General features: G+C 39.7%; 2 protein-coding genes across 2 annotated transcripts in view; one reads left to right on the top strand and one right to left on the bottom strand.

The window, feature by feature from the left end:
- Positions 1–5,109: 5,109 nt before the first annotated feature.
- ADNP2 (ADNP homeobox 2) lies at positions 5,110–21,658 on the top strand. The gene is made up of 5 exons (XM_084508910.1): positions 5,110–5,523; positions 11,522–11,673; positions 12,711–12,830; positions 16,664–16,753; positions 18,213–21,658. Exons 3-5 carry the CDS (start codon positions 12,723–12,725, stop codon positions 21,213–21,215), a joined length of 3,201 nt encoding a protein of 1,066 aa, XP_084365036.1. The 5' UTR covers positions 5,110–5,523; positions 11,522–11,673; positions 12,711–12,722; the 3' UTR covers positions 21,216–21,658.
- Positions 9,261–22,908, bottom strand: part of COL15A1 (collagen type XV alpha 1 chain) — a 302,706-nt gene continuing 289,058 nt past the window's right edge. The window contains exon 38 of the transcript XR_014689437.1: positions 9,261–9,330. The gene's annotated coding sequence lies outside the window, so the exon portion shown is untranslated. The remainder of the gene's footprint in view (positions 9,331–22,908) is intronic.

Raw genomic sequence — 22,908 nt, 5'->3', positions numbered from 1 at the left:
GTGTACCTCTCTCACTCAACATAAATTTAATCTCTCACAAAACAGAAGGCAAACCTTTCTGTTTGCTTTAGGAATATGTAAAAACCAGGCATCTCTGAATCTTGCACCATGGAATTCTCTCTTAACCTTTTTAAATATTGTGACTTGGATTTATTTGTCTATGCTGGGAGAGGAAGCAACATAACTACAATTTTTTCATTTATACAGCTGAAATATCTGTTTTCCAGGAACAGATTGCAAGTCATCAGTGCGGGACACTGGCTAAACTGTCTAGACAGACTGCTACAATTCCAAAGCGACCTTTCATTCTGTTTATTATTATTATTATTATTATTTATTTTTTTCCCAGCAATATTTCATTAAGCCTCTGAATCAATGCAAGAGTAGGCATAGATTGGGGTGTTGTATAGCCATATCGTTATAATTGAAAATTTATGTCTTTTCTCTTGTGCCGATGGCAAAGAAGCTTCAGCACTAGAAATATTCAGATGCTATATTTTTAAAGTGAAGAAACTTTTAACTTTTTGAGATTGACTATGCAGACTCGTAGTCTCCATATTTAATAAAATTGCTAATTTTTTGGACATGAAGATATTGCCTTTCAAATCAATGGGAAAATTCCTTAACATGTGAATAACATAGGATGAAATATTTAAATATTCATTCAATGATTTCAAGTTCATATGTAGCACGCTCTGTGGAAAAATTAAGCTGTAATTTCTTTCAAATCACTTTGCAAACAGTTTATCTGGACTGGCCAAACTCAGCTTAGCTACATGGAATTAGCTGAAAGACATTGATTTTATACCTTGTCAAGGACTAGATATAGTATCTGTTCAGTCAGGTAATTTCAAAAACTCTACTTACTGTTAAATCTGGTGATACTGAGCCACAGAGTTTGGCTCTGACTATTCTCTCATAAGTTACTCTACAGTTTTGATTAATATCAGCAATTCTATGCTTTGTTTTGTCTTATCTCCCATGAAATGCCCAGCACACCATGCTAAGCTGAGATGGGGTATGCATCCCGAAATGTTGCTTTTCCTTAAAGAGTATACCCCATCCAGATCCAGTCACTATTGTGCCTATATACATGTATGTACATGCAAATACAAATATAATCTGTACTAAGAATTTACTAAATATTATTTCTGAACAAAGAAAAATACTTAAAATCTCTGCATAGGGAATGTGTATATGCTTTAAATAGAAGCTTGTATATACTGGCTTATAGCTGTCTCTCTAATAACTGTTTGATGGAAACACTGTCTTTAGTGGAACAGCAGAAAAGCTGAGTAGGTTAGTAAGAATCTGCGTATATAAACACTTATTTATCACACAAATTACATGTGACGTGCATGTGGGATAGCATTAAGCACTGTAGGAAATTTATTTGCTGATAAAACTTAAACAAGGAGAAATAATACTGGTGCATTCTTTATATTATATTCTCCAGTTTAGTAAGTTCAAAGGAGAGTAGAAATGTTAAAATTCTAGTAAGTTTTATTAGCCTTATAAGTATCACACATTATGAACTGAATATGTTCTCCTAAAGAAAGTGTTATTCAGTGTTGATCACTTTGATGTTGGTAGAAACAATACCATGTACTTTCAGGATTACATCGGGAAATTTGGACCAAACCTGAAGGAAATGGGATAGCTGGTTGAAAAGGCAGTGACTGGAAAGATGTAATACATTGCTATAACTGATTTTATTTTTTAATTCTATTTCCTCTTTGAATAATAGTGAATATATGAAGAATAAAATATCAGAATTGTGTGTGCTAACACACAAATTAAAATTACTAGGAGTAATTTTAAATCTATATTTGTAGATAAAAACACATTGATAATTATTGTTTACTTTAATAAATAATGATTTTACTTCAGCTGATAATTAATATTGCAATATATATATATATATTCTTTTGGAAACCTTTACAGTATGCTCATATAGAAAAATATTTGTATAGAATCTGAGGAGAGGTAATTTCATTAGGTATCCAAACTAATACAATTCTTTTAGGAATAAACATCAAGCACAAGTTAATCTTACCTAGATACTGTATTTTGACATATGCCTAAGATGTTTTGTTAAAATTACCTAATGAGGACTGAGGTTAGAGATTGGCACATGCCTCTCCTTTTGTTATTAATGCATCTAACTTCAGCACAGAAATGAAAATCCATTGTGCACTTTCCAAATTAGAGTTTGAATTTTAATGAATTCTCAGAAAAGTCACATGCCCTCTAGCTATGACAGCTGCTTGCAGCAAAGAGTGGAAACTCAAAGAGTTGGGATTTGTTACAATTAATAACACAATAGCTTCCTGGGAAGGAGCTTCTCTACCATTTCTGTTGTTGTTTGTTTGTTTATATAATGCTCTGTCATCCTTTTCACTTCTCCAGCACTCACTTGGTAGTGTGTATTACGCTGTGAAAGCAACCAGATTTTTTGAATATGGTTACTTTTTGCATAACTTGTTTGTGTTCCATTTTGCTTTTTTTTTTTTTTTTTTTTTTTTTCTTTTATTTGTGTTTTGCTTCTTGGCTTCATTTTATTTTCCCAGAGTTATCACTCTTTCATTCTTAGTAAGAACTTGCTTCATTGTCTACTGCATTCAGTAATAGTCTTTCTAGAACTCAGTGGAATCTTGGGTCAGTTTAAGGGAACAGGCTCTATCAGCATCACCAAACCCTGAGCACAGTAGATATTCTGTTATTTTCACTGGATTTAAGTGAAAAACTGCACTTCAGACCTTAATACATAGTGTTAAGACATATTATGTACATATTGCGTTTGAACTGAAGAATCCAGGAGTTGTGACTGTAGGGTATTGTTGCTTAGGAAGTATGGACTAGAGAATGCAGGGAGCAATGCGGGGGTGACAGTGGGAGAACGGTGCATGGACCCTTTGGAAACTCTTCATGAGGCATCTAGGTCAGTTCCATTTTGGGACCATATTCCAGGACTTAGAAGGCAGCTATAGAACTTAATTCTTCTGTCTTTACTATAGGTACTGATGATTCCCTTCTGCCAAAACCACTGTTAGCTGTACACCTGCAGGTAGGTACTCTTTGCTCCTGTTGCTCCGTTTGAGTAGAACTAATGTGAAAGAGCTGAAGTTGTGAATCTTGCCTTCAAGAAGAAGACAGGACTAAAGTGCTCAGAAGTCACTGAGAACTGCCAAAGCCCTTGCTTGCTGTTGTCCCTTCCTCTAGAGCTGAACTGGCACATAGGATAAGCAAAAATGTTACTTGACATGTTAAATGTTAAATGCTAATTAAAATCCTACTAAAAAGGTGCAATTAGCTGAACAAATACTTACGTCTGCTATGAGAGCAAAGTTACTTGTAAATAAAATACAATCCACCAATTTCTTATGTCCATAGAAAGTGCCTTGGAGAACTACTTGTCTTGAAATACATTTCAGTGTCTAACCCCAGTGTATTTAGTTGCTCAAAGCTATCACTTTTATGTAAGAGACAATAACTGATCTTTTTTACTTTTTCTTCTTCTCTACATTGTGTGGTTTTGACTTCTCTTTTAATTCTACTGTGGTCCTCAGAACCACTTATTTTTATTAATTATATAAATATTTTTTATATTTTGACACTGCTGTTGATTTATAGGAAAAATACATGGCGTCTCCATTTTATCCCAATCCATTTGTATTCTTCTGTGTCATCCTCATATTTTAATTCTGCATGTTGCTATCCTGTTTGTCTTCTGTAACTGGAGGAATTTGAAGTCTACCCACCAGTTTCACTTTAGAAAGTCTTAAGCACATGCTATTAGACCTATTTTCAATGTGTATAATTAAGTGCTGGTCCTGCAATGTGAAAATGTAACCTCCCGTTCCAAGTAAATGAGCAATAACTCAAATTAATTCAAACAGGAGCTGAGTTTATGGAGCACACTGTAGGATTTGACAGCTGGAGATAAGTACATAACAGATTTACAACTGAAATTACCACATAGATAGATTAATTTATGCATTTTATAAGGTACCTCCCCTTTTTACTAGAGTGCTAGAAAACGGGCTGATTTCCAAAGTTGCCTGGAGATGGTCCTTGGCAACCAAATCTAGACAGCGCTTCTTGAGCAGTGGGGTTGGACCAGATAACCTCCAGAGGTCCCTTCCAACCTCAACCATTTAGTGATTCTGCAAAAGTTAAGAGGTTCCAGTTTTGCAATGCAGCGGTGGAAGGCCCCTTTCACAACCTTGTTCGCTATTTGAGTTAATCTTTTAAACGCATCCATTGTTTAAAACACTCTGTAATTGTTTGGTGATGCTTTGTTGCAAGAGAAATTTAATGTTGGTGATTATATGGGAGCCACTGGGTATTTCCATGTTGGCAGTGCCATATTTCGTTATTTATGAATTATGAGATAACAACATATTAAAAAGAAGCCAACAAGTTTATTAAAACATGCTATGCTTTAATTTACCGTGTCAAATTGTAACTCTTGGCACTAGTAACTTTTTGTAATGTTGTGGCGGTGTATCTACTATGAATAATTTATCTTTCATAAATGGCTGCCATTTTTCTGGGCATTAAATTTTGTGAGTCTTGACTTGCCTACACCATTATTGACTATACAATTGTGCTGAAAACACTTAACTAATGAAATTATATTTTATCGATTTTTAATATCGGAAAGGTATCGTACAAAAACATTCGACAAGTAACGTTTCAATATAATTATTGGGACGTCGAACACAAAGATGTATGTTTTTTGTGGTCATTAGTGTAATAAAAACCAAAAAGACAATAGGCAGGATGACTGTCTGTCAAGGTGAAAATTTTATTAGTGTTGGTTTTTGGGATGATCCCACCCAGTCTACTGCTGTGGCCTTCACACCCCATGGGCAGACCCCATGGGCAGACCCCAGGGCGCCCCATGGAGGTGCCCCTTGGGCCGCCCACCCATGGAGGTCAGCTCCATCCATGCTGCCAGGCCCCGCCCCCCGGGTGACGTCACGGCGCCAGATCTCGCGAGAGCCGCCAGCAGGGGCAGGTGCGAGGGGCTCAGGTGGGCGCCCCCCCCACCCCCCCCGCGGCGCGCCCACCCTCCCACCTCAAGCCCCGCCCACCTCCTCGGGGGAGCCAATGGGAGCCTCGGCCGAGCCCTCTCCCCATTGGCCGCCTGCCTGGCATGCAAATGAGGCGCGACGTCACTTCCTGCGGCAAATCGAGCGCCATTTTCTCTTTCTGGCGGCCGAGGAGGAGCGGGCGGAGGCCGGGGGCTGTGCGCGGGGCCCGGGCTGTGCGCGGGGCCGGGCGGGGGCCGAGCGGGGGCGGCCCCGTGGGGCGAGCGCGGCGGAGCGGGACCAGGACCAGGAGCAGCAGCAGGACCAGCAGCAGGAGGAGGAGCCGCGGGGCGGGGCGGCGGGGCCGGCGCTGCGCCGGGCGGGAGGCGGAGGCTGCGGAACGGGGCCTCGGCCCGGCCCGGCCCGGCAGGCGGCGGTGAGGCGGCGCAGGAGGAGCGGCGGCGGGCGCCCCCTGCAGGCCGGCCGGGTAGGTGCAGGTGGAGGTGCCCCGAGGGGGGCGCGGGGGGCTGGGGGCGGTGCGGTGCGGTGGGGGCGGGCCGGGTGCCGGGGTGGGCTGCCAGCACCCCGGAGCACACCCAGGCCTCCAGGTGGAGGGTTTCAAAGCGATGAGCCCAAGGTGCTTGGCTTCATGCTGAGGCTGCTGGAGGAGACTGCAGCCTTGGTTACTGAACTAGTGATGTCCACCTGTTTCTTCGTGCAGGCGGCCTTCTGGGGCTTGTATCAGAATAATCTCCCTTTCCCATGTTTGCATGGCATATGACCAAAGGAGGGACTTCTGGGTTTGCCTGTGATCAGAAGTAGAAATTTGTGTAATGAGGCTTTTTAGCATAGAGTTTTAATGCCATATGATTAGTGTTTCCTAAACCGCTTCATAAGACCATTTTTTTCCCAGTTTCTGTCTACACTGAGTGATGGAGTGCCTAAGGAATTGTTTGTACATGTCTCAAAGTCTGTGGATGGTTACTTCTAGACAAAATGGATATCTGAAATAGCTTTCTTTCCAGAAAGTGGTGATGTCCACATCGCTACCATCCATGCAAAATTATGAATGAAGTGCTAAGGGATGTTAATGGGATAAAGACTATAGCAAATATTCAGAAACAATGAAAAAGAATATAAAAACAGTTCTCATGTTTTGTGTTTTAGCATTGGAAACCCCTTGATTGGGGTTAGTCTTGCTGAACACCGGTAGAACTGGCTTGTGTTTGAGTGATTTAATCCTTCAGAGGAAACCTGTAGCACAGTTTTAAATAATTTTCAGTTCTGTCCCCTTGCTGAATTACTCAGGGTGCGGGTTATTGATGCCATGGAATCTGTATATGCATCTGTGTGAAATGTCTTTAAGTCATGCCGTACCAATGAATGTATGACATACGTTCAATGACATACATGAATGAAGTCCAAACACAGTTGTGCTTCTTCCTGGAGTAGCTGGGCTTTGTGTGTGACTCTTCGCCTCACATGCATGGGGCTAATGAGTGCTGCTGGAGTTGAGTAATCTAGAAATAGATGCTCCAGGCCTCCAGAAGAAGTTTGTGTCCTGCTGGTTTTGGTCTCTGGCTAATGCTGACTTGCTGACTTTTGAAGGGAGTCAAGCTCTGTGTGATATTACAGCGCTCTAGGAAGGCTTCTTGCTCTTGAGGGACTTAGTCCCTTTCTCATAGTAATTGCAGCATTTATTTAAGCCGAAGTAGCTAAAGTTAGTGATCCAAATTTGTTTTGACTTTGCAGATAAGATGCAGGCTGATACTGTTGTCTATATAATCACGTATCTCAGTGCTTTTTACTTTGTTGGCAAATACTGAAATGATGGTCATCTTTTTTGTTGGATTAGATGACTATTTTAAGTGGTATGTGACTTACAGCCAAGAAAAGAGCAACATTACTGTCACTAAAAGAGGTGTGTGCTTCCAGACCCCTAGAAGTTTCTGATTTAATTGCAGGGGAAAAAAAAGTTTGACCTGAGATTTTTATCAAGTTGTGCTTGGATAAAAATTGAAATTTGAGAAGATAAAGTGCATCATCTTGTTTGAGAATTACTCTTAGTAAGTTTTATTAATCTTTTTTTTTTTTTCTTTTTTCCCTGTAGTCAATTTAATATTAATCTGCAACAAGTGAAATAGTAAAGAAAAAAACACCCATTCTAATCAGTTGACTGTTTTTCTATTTTCAGGAATCAAGTCTTTCAAAGCTGTTGAGACACCTACAGGTGTTGATAGAAAGCTAAATGTATTCTCTCCCTCCAAAGGCTGGATAAGCTTTGGTACCAATGTACTGTTAAATCTGGTTAGGGCTATTTCAGAAGCAGAGATAAGAGTTCAGGGAATGGAGCCATCCGTGCAACACATGGTTGAGCAGATATCTAGGTATGGCTTCTTTGAGGGCTAGTATTCCTTTCAGAATGGTCCTTGATGGAAACAAAATTGATGAAAGTACAATCTGGCATGACCAAGCTGATTCTTGGATTCTATGAGGCAGTTTCTCAGTGTGCATACCCTCCTATCTGCTGTCTTTGTCATTCAGAGTTTTTTTTGTTTAGATTTTGAGAGTTAGTAGATTGCTTGCTCTCATTTCCATTTTCAGGAATGGAATTGGTTTTACTATTTTCTCAGCTAAAACTGACTTACCAACTTCAAATGCGTTTAAAGAATTCTTGATTCTCATTCTAGTAGTGTTTGTCAACTCTGGGTATCACTGAAATGTAACCTGACAAAGAAACCTTTTAAAATGTTTCTGACTGAAATACCTCAAAGCTGTCTTCATAAAACCAATCTTCACAACTCTCCATCCAGAGTTGCTCATTAAGCAGTTTCTTAGTTGAGAAGGTATAAAAACTAAAAATGATTGGATTTCCAAAGCAGATAATACAAAAGGATGAAATTCTGTAAACATTTCATAATTTTGCTATTATAAACAGTTCTGTGAGCAGTGGGCTAGTGAACATTGGCTTCCTAAGAACATGTCCTCAGGTCTAGCTTCTGTGTGGATTATCTGATGTCTAAGAAGGGCCACGCTGCGGCCTTTTCTCTGGGTTTTTCTAATAGGGTTTCTATCTAGCTGTCCATTTGCATTAATTTTCTGGAAACCTCTTGCATGCGTGAGGAAGGCCTGCTTGTATGTCTTTGGTCCAGCTCCATACCAGCTTCATGTTTAATTGGGTTGCAGATGCCTGGTTTCTGTAGGGACACAAATGAAAAGGGTGCTGATGGATATAAGGGAAAAATATTTCATTGTGAGGACAGTCCATCAGTGGAACAGGTTTCACAGAGTGTCTGTGAAATTCCTCAGTGGAGGTTTTCAGGACCTGAATGGACAAGACGCTGAGTACCATGGTTGCGATTCGTTGTTGTGCCTGCTTTGTATAGCAGGCTGGGCTGGGTCACCTCCTGGGTGAATGAGAATTGTTCTAAAAAATATGTCTAAAAGGAAGGCAAACAGGAACTTTCATGTTGTGACTTCTCACTTTCAAGAGATAAAATGTTAATATTTTTACTTTTTTTTTAATGCAGAGAAGTTGTACTCAAACATAGTTACTTGTTGAACAAGTAGTATTTGCCTTTGGCTAGGATGACACTGTCCTGTCTGTTACGTTGTTTTGTGTTAAAATACTTGTTATTACTGAAAGGGGTAGAGCTGCAGTAGTTGTCTTTGTCAAAAAGCTGAATGTAATTGTATGTTATAAAACGTGATCACAGAATCATCTAGGTTGGAAGAGACCTCCAAGATCACCTAGTCCAACCTCTGACCTAACACTAACAAGTCCTCCACTAAACCATATCACAGAATCACAGAATTTCTAGGTTGGAAGAGACCTCAAGATCATCAAGTCCAACCTCTGACCTAATGCTAGCAGTCCCCACTAAACCATATCCCTAAGCTCTACATCTAAACGTCTTTTGAAGACTTCCAGGGATGGTGACTCTGCCACTTCCCTGGGCAGCCTGTTCTAATGCCTCACAACCCTTTCAGTGAAGAAGTTCTTCCTAACATCTAACCTAAAACTCCCCTGGCTCAACTTAAGCCCATTCCCCCTCGTCCTGTCACCAGGCATGTGGGAGAACAGGCCAACCCCCACCTCGCTACAGCCTCCCTTGAGGTACCTATAGAGAGCGATAAGGTCGCCCCTGAGCCTCCTCTTCTCCAGGCTGAACAAGCCCAGCTCCCTCAGCCGCTCCTCGTAGGACTTGTTCTCCAGGCCCCTCACCAGCTTCGTCGCCCTTCTCTGCACCCGCTCAAGCACCTCGATGTCCTTCTTGTAGCGAGGGACCCAAAGCTGAACTCAGTACTCGAGGTGCGGCCTCACCAGAGCTGAGTACAGGGGGACGATCACCTCCCTAGCCCTGCTGGTCACACTGTTCCTGATACAAGCCAGGATGCCTTTGGCCTTCTTGGCCACCTGAGCACACTGCTGGCTCATATTCAGCCGACTATCCACCATCACTCCCAGGTCCTTCTCTGCCTGGCAGCTTTCCAACCATTCCTCTCCCAGCCTGTAGCTCTGCTTGGGGTTATTGCGCCCCAGGTGCAGGACCTTGGCCTTGTTGAACTTCATGCAGTTGACCTCAGCCCATCGGTGCAGCCTATCCAGATCCTCCTGCAGAGCTTTCCTACCCTCAAGCAGATTGACACACGCACCTAACTTGGTGTCATCTGCAAACTTACTGAGGGTGCACTCAATGCCCTCGTCCAGATCATCGATGAAGATATTAAAGAGGACCGGCCCCAGCACCGAGCCCTGGGGGACGCCACTAGTGACTGGCCTCCAACTGGACTTGGCTCCATTCACCACGACTAAGCTCTCATTCACCATATCGCTAAGCTCTACATCTAAACGTCTTTTAAAGACCTCCAGGGATGGTGACTCCACCACTTCCATGGGCAGCCCATTCCAGTGTCTAACAACCCTTTTGGTAAAGAAGTTCTTCCTAATATCCCACCTAATCCTCCCCTGGCGCAACTTAAGCCCATTCCCCCTCGTCCTGTCACCAGGCACGTGGGAGAACAGACCAACCGCCACCTCGCTACAGCCTCCTTTAAGGTACTTATAAAGAGCGATAAGGTCGCCCCTGAGCCTCCTCTTCTCCAGGCTGAACAAGCCCAGCTCCCTCAGCCGCTCCTCGTAGGACTTGTTCTCCAGGCCCCTCACCAGCTTCGTTGACCTTCTCTGGACACACTTGAGCACCTCAATGTCCTTCTTGTAGTGAGGGGCCCAAAATGTTGTAGATGTTATAGAAAGGGAAGGGAACCTTTAGTGAAGTCTATCGTTATGGTTGTATTATTTACTCGAACACTAAATGCAGAATAGATCAATGGTAAGATGCTCAGGAAATGGTTGAATGACCTGTTCAGAACTGTTCACATTAACTGTGTTTGGATTGGGACATAAGCTGCTATAATGATTCTTTAATTGTGCTCTTGTTTCCTTTGTAAAATGTGCTGTCTCTGAAAACTCAGTGGATTAGTAGTTTTTGGTAATAACGGTTGGGTACAATTTAAAGTAAATTTACCTTCAACAACATAGGAAACTGATCAAGACTCCTTCGCTAGAGTAGCTCAGGTTTGATTTTACTGTGGTGCTTTTATGTTCAATTTGCTGGTTAAGGATGGGATACATACTGACAAAAGGTGAAGTTACTCGTGGAAACAGTGTACAAGCTAAGGCTTGAAGAATGTCCAAAATAAGAGAAATAAATCCATAGGAAATGAGTATGGGTAATAAACTGTGTGGTAATCTAGGTATTAACTGAGAGCTTGAAGGGATAACTTCAAGTTGAAATTTTGTGACCTTTATGGTAGGACAGTGCTGTATCTGGTGGATATGAGTACGCTAGGTGAATAATTTAAAATCTTACTCCCAAGCAGTTTGTTCAAGGACCAGCTGAGTAACCTTGTACGTGGTACAGAAACACATCTGTTTGGATTGAAGACCAGCTACTTGAAAACTGGAAAATAATTCCCCTGTATTCAGGATTCTCTTTTGCTGTTGTTTTTACTTGTCTTTCTCCTGGATTAATGACTGGAAGTCACTTTTCAGAAAGTCTGCTGGTTAAGAAAACTGAGAAGCGTGGATGTGATGTACTATATAACCTTTATATACTAATATTTCTGTTTTGTGAGGTAGACCTGGCTCAAGAGATGTCTACTTCTTCAGTAGCATCAGTGTATAAGTTCAAGGACTGAGATGAAGGAACTGTTTCCAGTGGAGTCTAATGTATTGAACCACATCTCCCTCTTGCTGATCTGAGCATGGTGTCATCCTGTCAGCTCTGTCATTATCTGCAGTGGACCATGGGGTTGGTGCACATAACCTGCTGTCATAGAGTGACTGATAATAAGGCTTCAACCAGAGAATACAAATACCCAGTTGAAATCCTCTTTTTAAACTGAAGTCAAATCTTCATTTTACTGCTTGGATTTTGATAGAATGTCAGACTAGTCACTGTGATTTATTCCATTTCATATAGGTTCACCCACACCCATGGTGGTATCAAAATGTCTTCCAGACTTCTTGCCAATGAAGATTAGAAAACAAGAATAGCATCTGTCAAATGGGGCTCCCTCTCCATTTCTCTCTACACATCTTTCCTTTGGGGGGAGAAGAAGAGGAGAATAGCATGTGAGTTCTTTTTTTTTTTTTTTTCCAGATTAAAAATTAAACATCTTGTCCACAAATTACGATTTTCATACAAATGATGTCCCCCTACCCAGCTGTTGGGGAAGTACTAGACCATTGCTGGTGGTATGTTTTAGACAGATGGGCAAACACATTTGGCAACAACCCTTCAAATAGGTGACCAGCAGGAGATTAAATTATCTTCCTCCTCTATATATTGACCTCCAGCTATCCCACCTTTCTGGAGGGATTGGGATAGGGTATAAATCCAAATTCTGGAGAAGGGCAAGGCAATAGAGCTGTGTACACTTCAAAGGAGGACACTGAAAGCATGCATGCATTTAAAAAATTTGCCCTGCTTTAGCATATTTGCTATCAATGCCATACAGCTGTAGCTTGTAATGACTTTTTTTTTTTTTTTTTCTGCTACATTAATCTTGCAGTAGCCTGTTTTATGTCAGAACCCATACAGCAGCAGATTTCTTTAGGGAGAGGAGAAAAAAGGAAGTTCGAGGTTCTGCTAGCAGTCGTATTTAAGACATGTAAACATAACAGATTATCAAAGTGTCTCATCTAGGCACTGTAACATTCAAGGTGAAAGTGTTGATATTCTTTCCTAAAAGAACTGATGGCAATTTTTTTTGAAGACAACTTAGTAAAATTCTTATGTTCACGTTCTCCAGCAAAAAAAACCACCACCAACAAAAAAAGACAAAATGCATTGTAGCTTGCATGTAGATGTGAAGAGATCTAGAAAGAAGAAACTTGAAATTTTGTTTAGATAGCAGTGAAGAAACCAAGGGATTCCTTCCTCCTACCCCCTCGCTTCCTACCCTGGAGAAGGAATTGATCTACTGGCTAGTATTAATGAGGCTATTTCTTTGTTTTAAAGCTTTTGCTCTTACATTTTGAGGAATATATTTGAGATTTTAATGTTTTAATTGTTAAATGTTAATACTTTTATTGTTAAAACGTAATATTGTTAAATGCAAGTGCCTGTGTTCAAATATGACATCACTTTTTATATATTTCTTTTTCAGGAAAAGTGCAAAATGTTTCAAATTCCTGTTCAAAATCTTGATAACATCAGGAAGGCTCGAAAAAAGGTGAAGGGCATTCTTGTGGATCTTGGACTTGACAGCTGCAGGGAGTTGTTGAAGGTAAAGCATTTGAAATAATGTAAAACAATCTTGGAAAAAAACAAACTTGAAAAATATTTCAGTGTTTAGTGTATATATCATGTTCCTCTGCCTTAGGTCTTTATGATGGGGTGAAGAAAAGAAAATTGTGTATTGACTTGAAGGATTAAAGGATTACTTAAGTATGAGTACTTACTTGCTAGGTGTGGAACTTAATTTTGTAGTACATCAGGTTGAAAGAAGCTCCACTTCTCAACAAGATAAGTTATACATGGTGCTGCGTATTCTCTGCTAGTAATAGTTGAACAAATGGAAACAACAACTTGAAGAAAAACACGACAGAGTAATGAAATGTCACTTGTGTATTACACAGAATTTTTTTACGGTTCTTCTAAAATCACAAGCACATGAAGACTTGAGTCAAACCTCTGAAGGATATACAAATTACAGGAATTTTTAAAACCAACAAGTAGTTGGATCCAAGTAATCTTGCTGCAGGTCTCTAACTCTAAGACTTCTTTCCAGGGAGAAATACCAAACTTGGCTTATTGATTTGTCGTTCAGTTCTGTATCTCCAAAAGCATATGTAAGTGTACTGAGGTGATCAAAGTGAATTTAGTGCCATTGTCACCGCTTACAGGGGAAGGTACTGTGCAACAAGCACGAGGAATTTATGCCATCAGATTGGCAAACCTACCAGAAAAAGTACAAGTGTTGGTAATGCAACTAGGTTACTAAACAGTACTGTATTTCGAACAGCTGTTAAGTGGGCTTTTTTTTGGCTGTTTGATATGTTCATAATTTCACATTGACTGTAGGCGAGAGTTTGGATTAATTCTCTGTGATGGGACTAAAACAATTTAACTCTGTGTAGGGGTGCTGTTGTGTCTTTTGTGGTGTGTGTGTTTTTTTTTTTTTTTTTTTTTTTTTTTTTTGAAAATGCATAAGCATTTTTTCAAATCACTTACATAAGATCTACATGCATATCTAATTGTGGAACATTCTTGGTTATCGTGGTTGAACAGCGTTAGCTCTAAATAAATGTAAAAGCTCAGAAAGTGTATTTGTCTAGTAATTGTGCAATGTTTTCATTGTGTTATGTATTGTTTTGAAATTAACATTCAGAAGCTGTTCTATTTTGACCCTTTGAAGTAAACATATTTTGATTATGTTACTTTTTTGTGATGGAATTGATTACAATCTTAAGTTTTTGAAGGTTCTTTGAGGTTTAATGGTGATTAAGGAATATGTTTTTCTGTTTTATCTTAAAAAAAAAAAAAAAAAAAAAAATGGTGGCAGGGAACCCAGTGAGCATTTTGATTCTGGAACTGATGTGAAATGCAGGCCTCTAAAATAGCATTTTAGTATAAGCTTGGCTGAGAGAGAATTATTTACAAAATATAACTTAACTTTTATTTCCTAGACAATCTGGGGCTGTTTATGACTTAACCAGCAACGAGAACTGTTTTTAGAATTGATTTGTACTTGCCTTGTATTATGACAGACTGTCTTTTTAGTAGAAGAGGATGCCTGATATTTTAGTAGGTGAGAAGTAGCTTAAGGTTTTTTGTTTTTGTCTTCAAATATTAAGGTGGATTTCTGGACATCGTGCTTTTGAGGAGGCAGGACAATTAAGGAAACGGTATGATGTGATCTGATGCAGACTTGACTTCTTATCTGGACTTAAGATTGGATTCTTATTAGAATGGTTTTAAACCATTCTAATAACCATTTTAAATGGTTAAATGTTTTAAAACATTCTAATAACGCGTGGCAGTGCATAGTAGCTTGAGGAAAGTGAAGGAACTTCATATACAGCTCAGTATCTCCTTGTAGCTCAGACCAGCAGGATCAGTTGTTGGGCTCAAAGTTCTTCTCTGCTAGGAAGAAAATCTTTTGTGCTAAATTACGTTTGTTTCTGAAAGTAACACTAGTAAGTATGATTATGCTGTAATGTCAGAGTTTTTCAGTTTCTCAGAGGGTTTTATTCTCCCATTGTTACCTTTCACTTCTGTAGTTTTCCTCCTGTTTTCTTCCTCCTCTTGAAATAAGATCTGGAAAGAGCATAACATGTTGTTTCTGGACATCAAGCAAGAATTCAGAATAAGCCATTTGCAGCACTTACCAGTTGCAGTGATAAGAAGGATTCTTTATCAGTGAATGTTTCTCTGTACAAAATAGACATTTCTGCAAAATGTTCTAGACTTAATAGCGCACACGTTTGGGTTGTAGGAGTCTGGTGTTCAAGTCTAGGAGCCTCTCTTTGTGGAGGGTACTCAAACGAGAAGCAAAATGTTTCAGGTAGGCCGTAAGCTTCAGGAAGCTTATTCTGGTGTGTTCAACTAAACACTTGTAAATCTTGAGTCTTTTTCTCTATCAAGACTTGAAATAGAATCACTGTATGCTATAAGGGTGTGGAACTTAACTTGTCTTTCTCAGGGTAAGGGTTCTCTATAAGTTCATGAGCTTTCAGGAGTGTTTGGCTTAAGAAGTAAACTTAGGTAGTACCAATACCTTAATTAGAATGGAAAAAGTTGGTTCATTGTTTTGAGATTTTCAGGATTCTCTCTGGGGCAACTTGCAGGTTGAAAAAGCTAGAAAGCAGCTTATTGCAGACTTGATTACACTTCTCTAAATCCTGGAAAAAAGTTTGTTTAAATAAAATTATCACTAGCATGCCTTTCTGTTGCATGGATAGCGATGCTCACGTTAGCACTGTGCAGGCAGGAAGCTAGTGCAAACAAAGTCTGCATTAAGTAGCATTGACTGCGACAAGATTTTTTTAATCTTTTTTTTTGTTGCTATTTATATCCTGCATTGCTTGTAAGTATTGCATCATGGTTTTGACCACAAACTATGAGGATGCATAAATTCTACTTCTCTTGACAGCGAGCTAATCTTAGCTAGTCTTAATTACCTGCTTCTGCTGCTCCAGTGGGTTTTGGTGCACAAATGAAAACATTGTACCCTCTTTAAGCATCTTGCAGAAATTTCAAGTGAAAAATGGTTTGTGGAAGGGAAGGGGAATGTGAGGGGAGAAACTATATTATGTTCTGTGGGTTAAGCCTGATTTTATAGCCTGTGTTTCACCTAAGGCACTCTAGGGTATTGTTGGAGTTGGCCAAGGATCTTTAGAAATGCCTAGTAAACAGGAATCTGTTTTTTATTTTTATTTTTTTCCTGAAGTTTGTACTTGGAGGTATGGTGGGCCTCAGAAAATTGGAGAGGAACTTTATAGTAGTGGCTGATTTAAGGTTGGGGAACTTAAATTGTTCTAATATAATTGATTAGAAGAATGCTGTAAGGAAAGTTGTTTACTCTGATATGGCTGTTCCTGATATAATAATGCCACTCCTACAGATTTAGGAAAAATACTGCTACTCCTTGGGAAAAGGTTCTGGGAATGCCTTTGTCTTTCCAAGTTAAAAGCATAGTAATGCTATGGAAACTTAATACTGACTCCTGTTGCAAAGTAAACCATAATGATAAGTTAATAAATGGAAGTAAATGCTGAAATACTACCGTTTTAGAAAGAGAAGGTAGAGGGAGAAAAGGTCTTTCATTGTTCACTGTGAACTTGGCTAGAAGCAAGGGAATTAAAGTATAAATATTTTTGCTATATTATGTTCAGTAACTATGAAGTTCCCAGAATTCCCACTATCACAGGAGGCAGTCATTTGAGCTAGTAATTGAGGTAAAATAAATCGAAGTTGAGTTAGAGAAGTAACTTTGAACTGAGTTTTGAAACCTGAATGAACTTTGCATTCATCCTGTTTACTTGCTTTGTGTTGAGACTGTTTTTGTGTTGAGAACAGACCTACAGAAGCAGATTATTTCATATTTTTTTTCTTTAGAATCTTAAAAGTTTTGACCCAGGTGAAAAATACTTCTGCAACACTTCATGGAGTGATGTCTCTCCTTGGGAGTCTGTGGGCAAAAGGAAGGTAAGTTTTTGTATTAGAAATTCTGAATAGATGTACATGTGGAATTGCTGTATCTTACCAATTTCAGAAGTAAGCTAAAGCTAAAACCCATTTTTATGGGTAAATATAGCTTTGTTTTCTAAATACTGTTGGGTAATAGTCTTTCATTGTCTATGTTCTTTTTTGTAATTCATCAGATTGTAAAGGCTGTTCTGTTTGGAGTCTTGAAGGACACAACCCTGAACATTAATATTTCATGTATCATGCTAACATTCTGCCTTTTTAGCCTCATCTGATATGTAGTCTTAACATGGTTTTATACACAATATGCTTCTTTTTTCATTGGAAGGATGAAAACGGGATTGCATAGGTAGAAGTGGATTAAGCTGAAATTCTCATTTGCAGCTTGGGGTAGGGTTGCAGTGGAAAACACATTCCAGTTAGATTTGTGTATGTGAAACAGCTTTTACTTTCTTTGTATAGAACCTTGTGTGAAGCTAGAATCTCCAAGAAAGGCAGGGTTGAGATGGACAAAATGAAGTATCTTAGAAACCCATCGGAGTATAAAATTATAGAAATCCTATATAAAGCGTAGGAGCATATTCAGAGAAAAGGTAGTCTTTTCTGAGTCGTGCTGAAGAGTCTTGAGACCCTTTTCCACGAGGAAGGCCTTTACAACTTGTAAACAGCAGTAGGTCTCCTCTTTTCATCCTACTAAAAAGGTAATGGTTTAGAATTGTATGGTGGTGGTTTGCCAGGGTTTGTTATTTGTACTTACTGTGTTTAAAAGAGAACTAAGGCTATCAAGTACAGTAGTTGCCTTTATTGTTAAAGCCTTTAACATCCAGGTTGACCAAATCAATCAGACTTTGCCAAGATAAAGGTAGTAAGAAGTGATTTCTCCCTCTCCCATGACCTTTATCTGCTTTGTCTTCTATTTCTTCTTAGTTCTCCTTTTCTGAACTTGGATTCACAGGTTTAGGACCAGATGTTGATCCGATTTGCCAAGCTATGTCTTTTGAATGCTAAGCTTGTCTTTCTCTTCAGACAACCTTGGTTCTTTGATCTATGTCATTCACTTGGTTTCATGCTGCCTAGATTTGGGAGAAAAGAAGATGGTCCTTCAGGGTGTCCTATTCCAAAGTTGCTGCAATAAGGGAGAAAAAGCTGTCAAATCTGGTCTTAAATGGCTTCATAATTAGTTTGTATGACTTGAAGTAGAAATGAACCCCCTTAAGGCTTAATAAATTACAGGGGAGGAAGGTGGGCACAAATGTTTCTCCCTTCAAGTATGTCATCTTTTAAGTCTGCTTTTCAACAAAAACAGACCTCTATGAAACCAAGTAGATACACACTATGCATACAGTGAAGGCATTTTTGACAGGTGATAGAGCAGACTTACTTTAAAACAGATAACAGGGATTTAGGAAATGGTGGTTTCTAAGTGGATTTTTTGTTTGTTTTTTTTGTTTGTTTGCAGAGGTACAGAACCAAGCCGTACTGCTGTAGTTTATGCAAGTTCTCATCAAAATTGCTTACTTCATTCAAGAATCACTTGCACCGTTGCCATGAAGATGAAATGGACCAAGAGCTTGTGGTTCCTTGCCCAAAATGTGCATTTGCTTCTGAGCCAAAAATAGTGGGAAAACATATCCGGATGTTTCATTCATCTAATAAGAGAATACAGAACTATACAGTCAGCATTTTGGATGGCATGAAACAATTCAGGAGTGATATCATAAACTTCACGTGTCTAAAATGTAACTTTACAGACACATTGTACTATAATATGAAGAAACATGTTCTGATGAACCACTTTGAAAACTTAATAAGTATATATTTTGGCCAGAGACCTGATGAAAGTGAAGAGAATTCTGTTGAGCACTACTGTAAAAAATGTAATGCTTCTGCAAACAGCCAGGATTCTTTAATGTATCATGTCTTGACAGCTGAAACACACAGAGACCTGGAGAACAAGCTTCGGTCTGTGATTTCAGAACACATTAAGAAACCTGGACTTGTGAAACAAATGCATATTGCTCCAAAGCCTCCCCAAAGTGCGGCTGCGCCTGCTCCATCTTCAGGGCCTCCTGCAGCCCCAGCAGGTTCCATCACAGCTCCAGCTTGCATCCAACTTGCACTTCCACAGAACAATCAAAACCAGACTGTGGTGCAGTCAAAACCAGTTCAGAACACAGTCAGATCTCTGACTGTTCCAAGTGCCTCTGGTAGTGTTCCACAAACAACTTCTGCTCCCATTGTTACCCCATCACACGTTACTCTTGTATCCAGTCATCTTCCTGTAGGTCAGAATAGTGTTAATATTCAGCCATCACCTTCTCAGCCTATAATTGTTTCTCACAGGCTTCCTCTTAATCAGCCTGTCAGGACGACGGCTGTTCCTCTTCATCATTCTGTTGGGACCCTAAGCAGACCCGTGGCCCCTGCAGTTATTCCTCTTAATCAACCTGTCGGGCCCGGACTCTTTCCTATTAATCAGCCTCTTGGTACTATAAATAGTCCAGTTGCAGCTGCGACATTACCTGTAACTCAGCCTGTCAGCCCTGTGAATCAGCTGGTGGCACCAGGAGTGCTCCCTGTGAATCAGCCAGTCGCACCGGGAGTTCTCTCTGTCAACCACTCGGTTGGGAGTGTGAACAGGCCCACTGGTCCCGGAGTCCTTCCCGTGGCTCAGACAGTTGCCCCAGGGGTTCTCCAGCTTAATCAGCCCGTCGCACCTGGAGTTGTTCCTGTCGGACCTGGGTTTCTTCAGCTTAATCAACCTGTCGCCCCAGCAGTTATCCCTGTAAATCAGCCAGTTAGACCTGCAGTTTCCCAAAACGCAGCTTTTTTGACTGCAGGTTCTATACTTCGGCAGTTGATCCCGACTGGGAAGCAGGTTAATGGGATACCTACGTACACGCTTGCCCCAGTTTCAGTTACTTTGCCTGTACCTCCTGGTGGTGGAGTAGCAACAGTTACTCCACCACAAATGCCTATCCAACTAATGCAGTCCGGAGCAGTAACTCAGTTATCTCAGTCACCAGCTAGCGCACCCTCTCCGCCTGTGCTTTTGACGTCTCAGAATCTATCATTACAAGCTCCCCCACCTCGTCCTGAAACAAGTCAGGCTGTCAGACAGGCTAAGCAATGGAAGACTTGCCCTGTTTGCAATGAGCTCTTCCCGTCAAACGTGTATGAGGTACACATGGAAGTGGCCCACAAACACGGTGAAGTAAAAATGAAGGATACACAGCAACCTGACAAACTTGCAGCTTGTGCACCCTTTCTAAGGTGGATGACAGAGAAGACTGTCCGGTGTTTTTCTTGTAAGTGTTTTCTCTGTGAGGAAGAGCTCATGAAACATCTCTTGATGCACGGCTTAGCTTGCTTGTTTTGCACAGTTACTTTCCATGACTTAAAAAGCCTTGTGGAGCACAATAAAACTACTCATAATGGGAAAAAGCAGTTACATGCAGACTATAGCAACAGAGGATTTCAGTTAGGGAATGAGGCTCAGGGTGACCTTGTATTTCCTCACTTCGATTTCAGTACAGTGTTACCAAAAGAAGACATTGGTGAAAAAGAAGTACATTTGGCAGTGCTTGCTGGAGTAAATTCGAGGACGCTAGTCCCCGTTTACATCAAAGTGAAACCTCAGGCAGCAGCAGAAGTGAACAACAGGTACAGCAAGAAAGTGTTAACCTGTCCCTTTTGTTTTGGAACATTTATTAGTCAAAGAACCTATGAAATGCATTTGAAAGAAAGGCATCATATTATGCCAACTGTACATACAATTTTAAAGTCTCCTGCTTTCAAGTGCATCCACTGTTGTGGCGTGTACACTGGAAATATGACTCTAACAGCTATTGCTGTGCATTTGCTCCGTTGTAGAAGTGCTCCCAAAGACAGCAACTCAAGCATGAAGATGCAGCTTGAACGTACTGAGAAGAAAGAGTTACTGTTTGTGAATGGTGAAAAGCATGATTCCGTGATACTGAAAAGGAAGCTATCTGATTCCTGTTTCGTTGCAGAAGACCAAAGGAATAAGGAACAGCAGCCTCTGAGCTTATGTACTGGCATAGCTCTATCTCCAGAAGAAGAATTGTATTCAGGGCTAGTGCCTTTCAAACGACAGAAGGTTAATAGGACTGAGATAAAGAAAATTCCTTCCAGTGAGGATCTGCATATTCTAGCAGTAGATCCTAAACAATATGATCACAATTCGTATGATGCTCAGAAACAGTTTTTGACAGACTACTTTCACGAGAGGCCCTATCCTTCAAAAAAAGAATTGGAATTGCTATCCTCGCTGCTGTATGCTTGGAAAATTGATGTTGCGTCATTCTTTGGGAAAAGGAGGAGTACGTGCTTAAAGGCAATAAATAATCACAAACCATCTGTGCTGCTGGGTTTCAGTATGTCTGAACTAAAAAACATTAAGCACAGTTTGAATATAAAAGACGAAGCGTTAGATATGTAAACAAGCTTTTTATAACAACTAAAAGCAATCCATAATTGCATACTTACCAATTTTGCAATTTATTATATTGAAATGTTTGTTTTAACTTGCAGACTGGCCTGTTGAAGGGTTGCAGTAGTACAGAAAGTCTCATTCAGTTGTGACTGTTATTGTGAAAGGCACACGTAGTTGTGTATTTGAAACAGCTAAAACCTTCAGATTTACACTTCTGGAATTTGTTTTAGCTTTTTACTTTTTTTGGAATATGTTTTTTTTGTTGTTGTTGTTGTTTATTGTTCTGTTTCCCTTTTTCCTCCTCCAGGCTCCCATTAGACTTTTTATACCACCATGTAAAACTTTTGTGCTGTTAAATACAAATTTTATTTTATTTTTCTGCAATGTCATCATCTTTTCTAAACAATAAAATGTATAATGTTTAAAATACTGAGGTAAACTAGATGAAATACAGCTATTTGATTATTTGTATTTTTCAGTCCTTGTAATTTTTTAACCTTTTTTTTTTTTTTTTTTTTCTTTTTTTAATCTGCTGGAGATCTGCTTGTAGCCTTTACATCCATTGGTCCCTTCAAGTTCTGAATGTGCTGGTAGCAATAAAGTTCCTGGCATTCTCTTTCCTTAATAATACCAGTGCCAGTGAAGTCTGGTGACTCATCATACCTAACCAGTATTAACGTGGTGGGGATTTGAGGGGCTGGGGGTGCCTGCTGAAGAGTTAGAGTTAACTGACTTGAAATGGTTGTGTTTATTATCTGTTAAATAGAACTTGCTAACCAGAAGTGTTTACTCTTTTCTTGTTGGTGTTGAAACCTGGTTGTTTAAATGCTGTTCAAAGCTTGGTACCAGCATTTAGTTTCTTTTCTTTTTCAAAAAAAAAACCAAAAACTGCTTTGGATTGTGTCACATTGCTCTGATAGTGTGGGATATATGACTTCCATGCACATAACTGATCTCTAGAAGCCCTATCCAAGTATCACTGGAGTTTGGTGAAAAATCAGATTTTTTTTACTTTCATTTTAAATGGGTGTTGCATGAGGTAGTGACCGAGCAGTGCTTCTTCCCCAACAAATTAGGTACATCTTTAAGTGCTTGAAGTGAGAAATAATACAAACACAAACTGGTTGAATAGGTGGCATTAAGACTCTAAATGGCTCATTTCCTGAAAAACAGCTATCTATATATGGTGATTATTTTTATTACAGAGAGCATAAGAATGGTATAAAACTAATAGATTATCTTGTTCAGTATGATTTAATATCCCTACTACAGAAAAGTTGGTTATAACAAATTGTATATTGAATTATTGGTGGTTACATTGAGGTCTTTAGTTTTGTTCCTTTTTTTCTGGATATGCTTGGTTTCAGCTGGCTTGTAGGACACTGCTTCCAAAATTCATTAACAGCCAGTCATGTAATAACCTATAATTATTACTTCCCTTCCTCCCCCTCGTCTTTCCTAGAGAAAAAAAAAAAAAAAGGAAACTGTTGTATTGGTTAATTTGTGCCAGTGTTATAAGGAAAAGGTAATGTCCCCAAGCTATTTTCTATTTTTTAATTAGTAAGCATATGTTTATCCTATGCAATATTTTTAAAAGCATATGCAGGATTGTTTTTGTGCTGTTTCTAAAAGGATGTGACATTAGTTTTGTAGCAGCCTGCCTGAGGTTCTATAAGCAATTAAAAATTCTATTTTTGAT

This window comes from Aythya ferina, assembly GCF_964211825.1.
Source record: "Aythya ferina genome assembly, chromosome: 2".
Classification (NCBI taxonomy): domain Eukaryota; kingdom Metazoa; phylum Chordata; class Aves; order Anseriformes; family Anatidae; genus Aythya; species Aythya ferina.
Note: the sequence above shows the minus strand (reverse complement) of the source record. Positions and strands in the feature narration are given on the sequence as shown.

Bases quoted from the DNA above. Each gene is read 5' to 3' on its own strand.
- ADNP2 (XM_084508910.1), top strand. From the start codon at position 12,723: ATGTTTCAAATTCCTGTTCAAAATCTTGATAACATCAGGAAGGCTCGA. The intron at 12,831-16,663 runs GTAAAGCATTTG...TTTTTTCTTTAG, and splicing joins GCTGCAGGGAGTTGTTGAAG to AATCTTAAAAGTTTTGACCC. The intron at 16,754-18,212 runs GTAAGTTTTTGT...GTTTGTTTGCAG, and splicing joins AGTCTGTGGGCAAAAGGAAG to AGGTACAGAACCAAGCCGTA.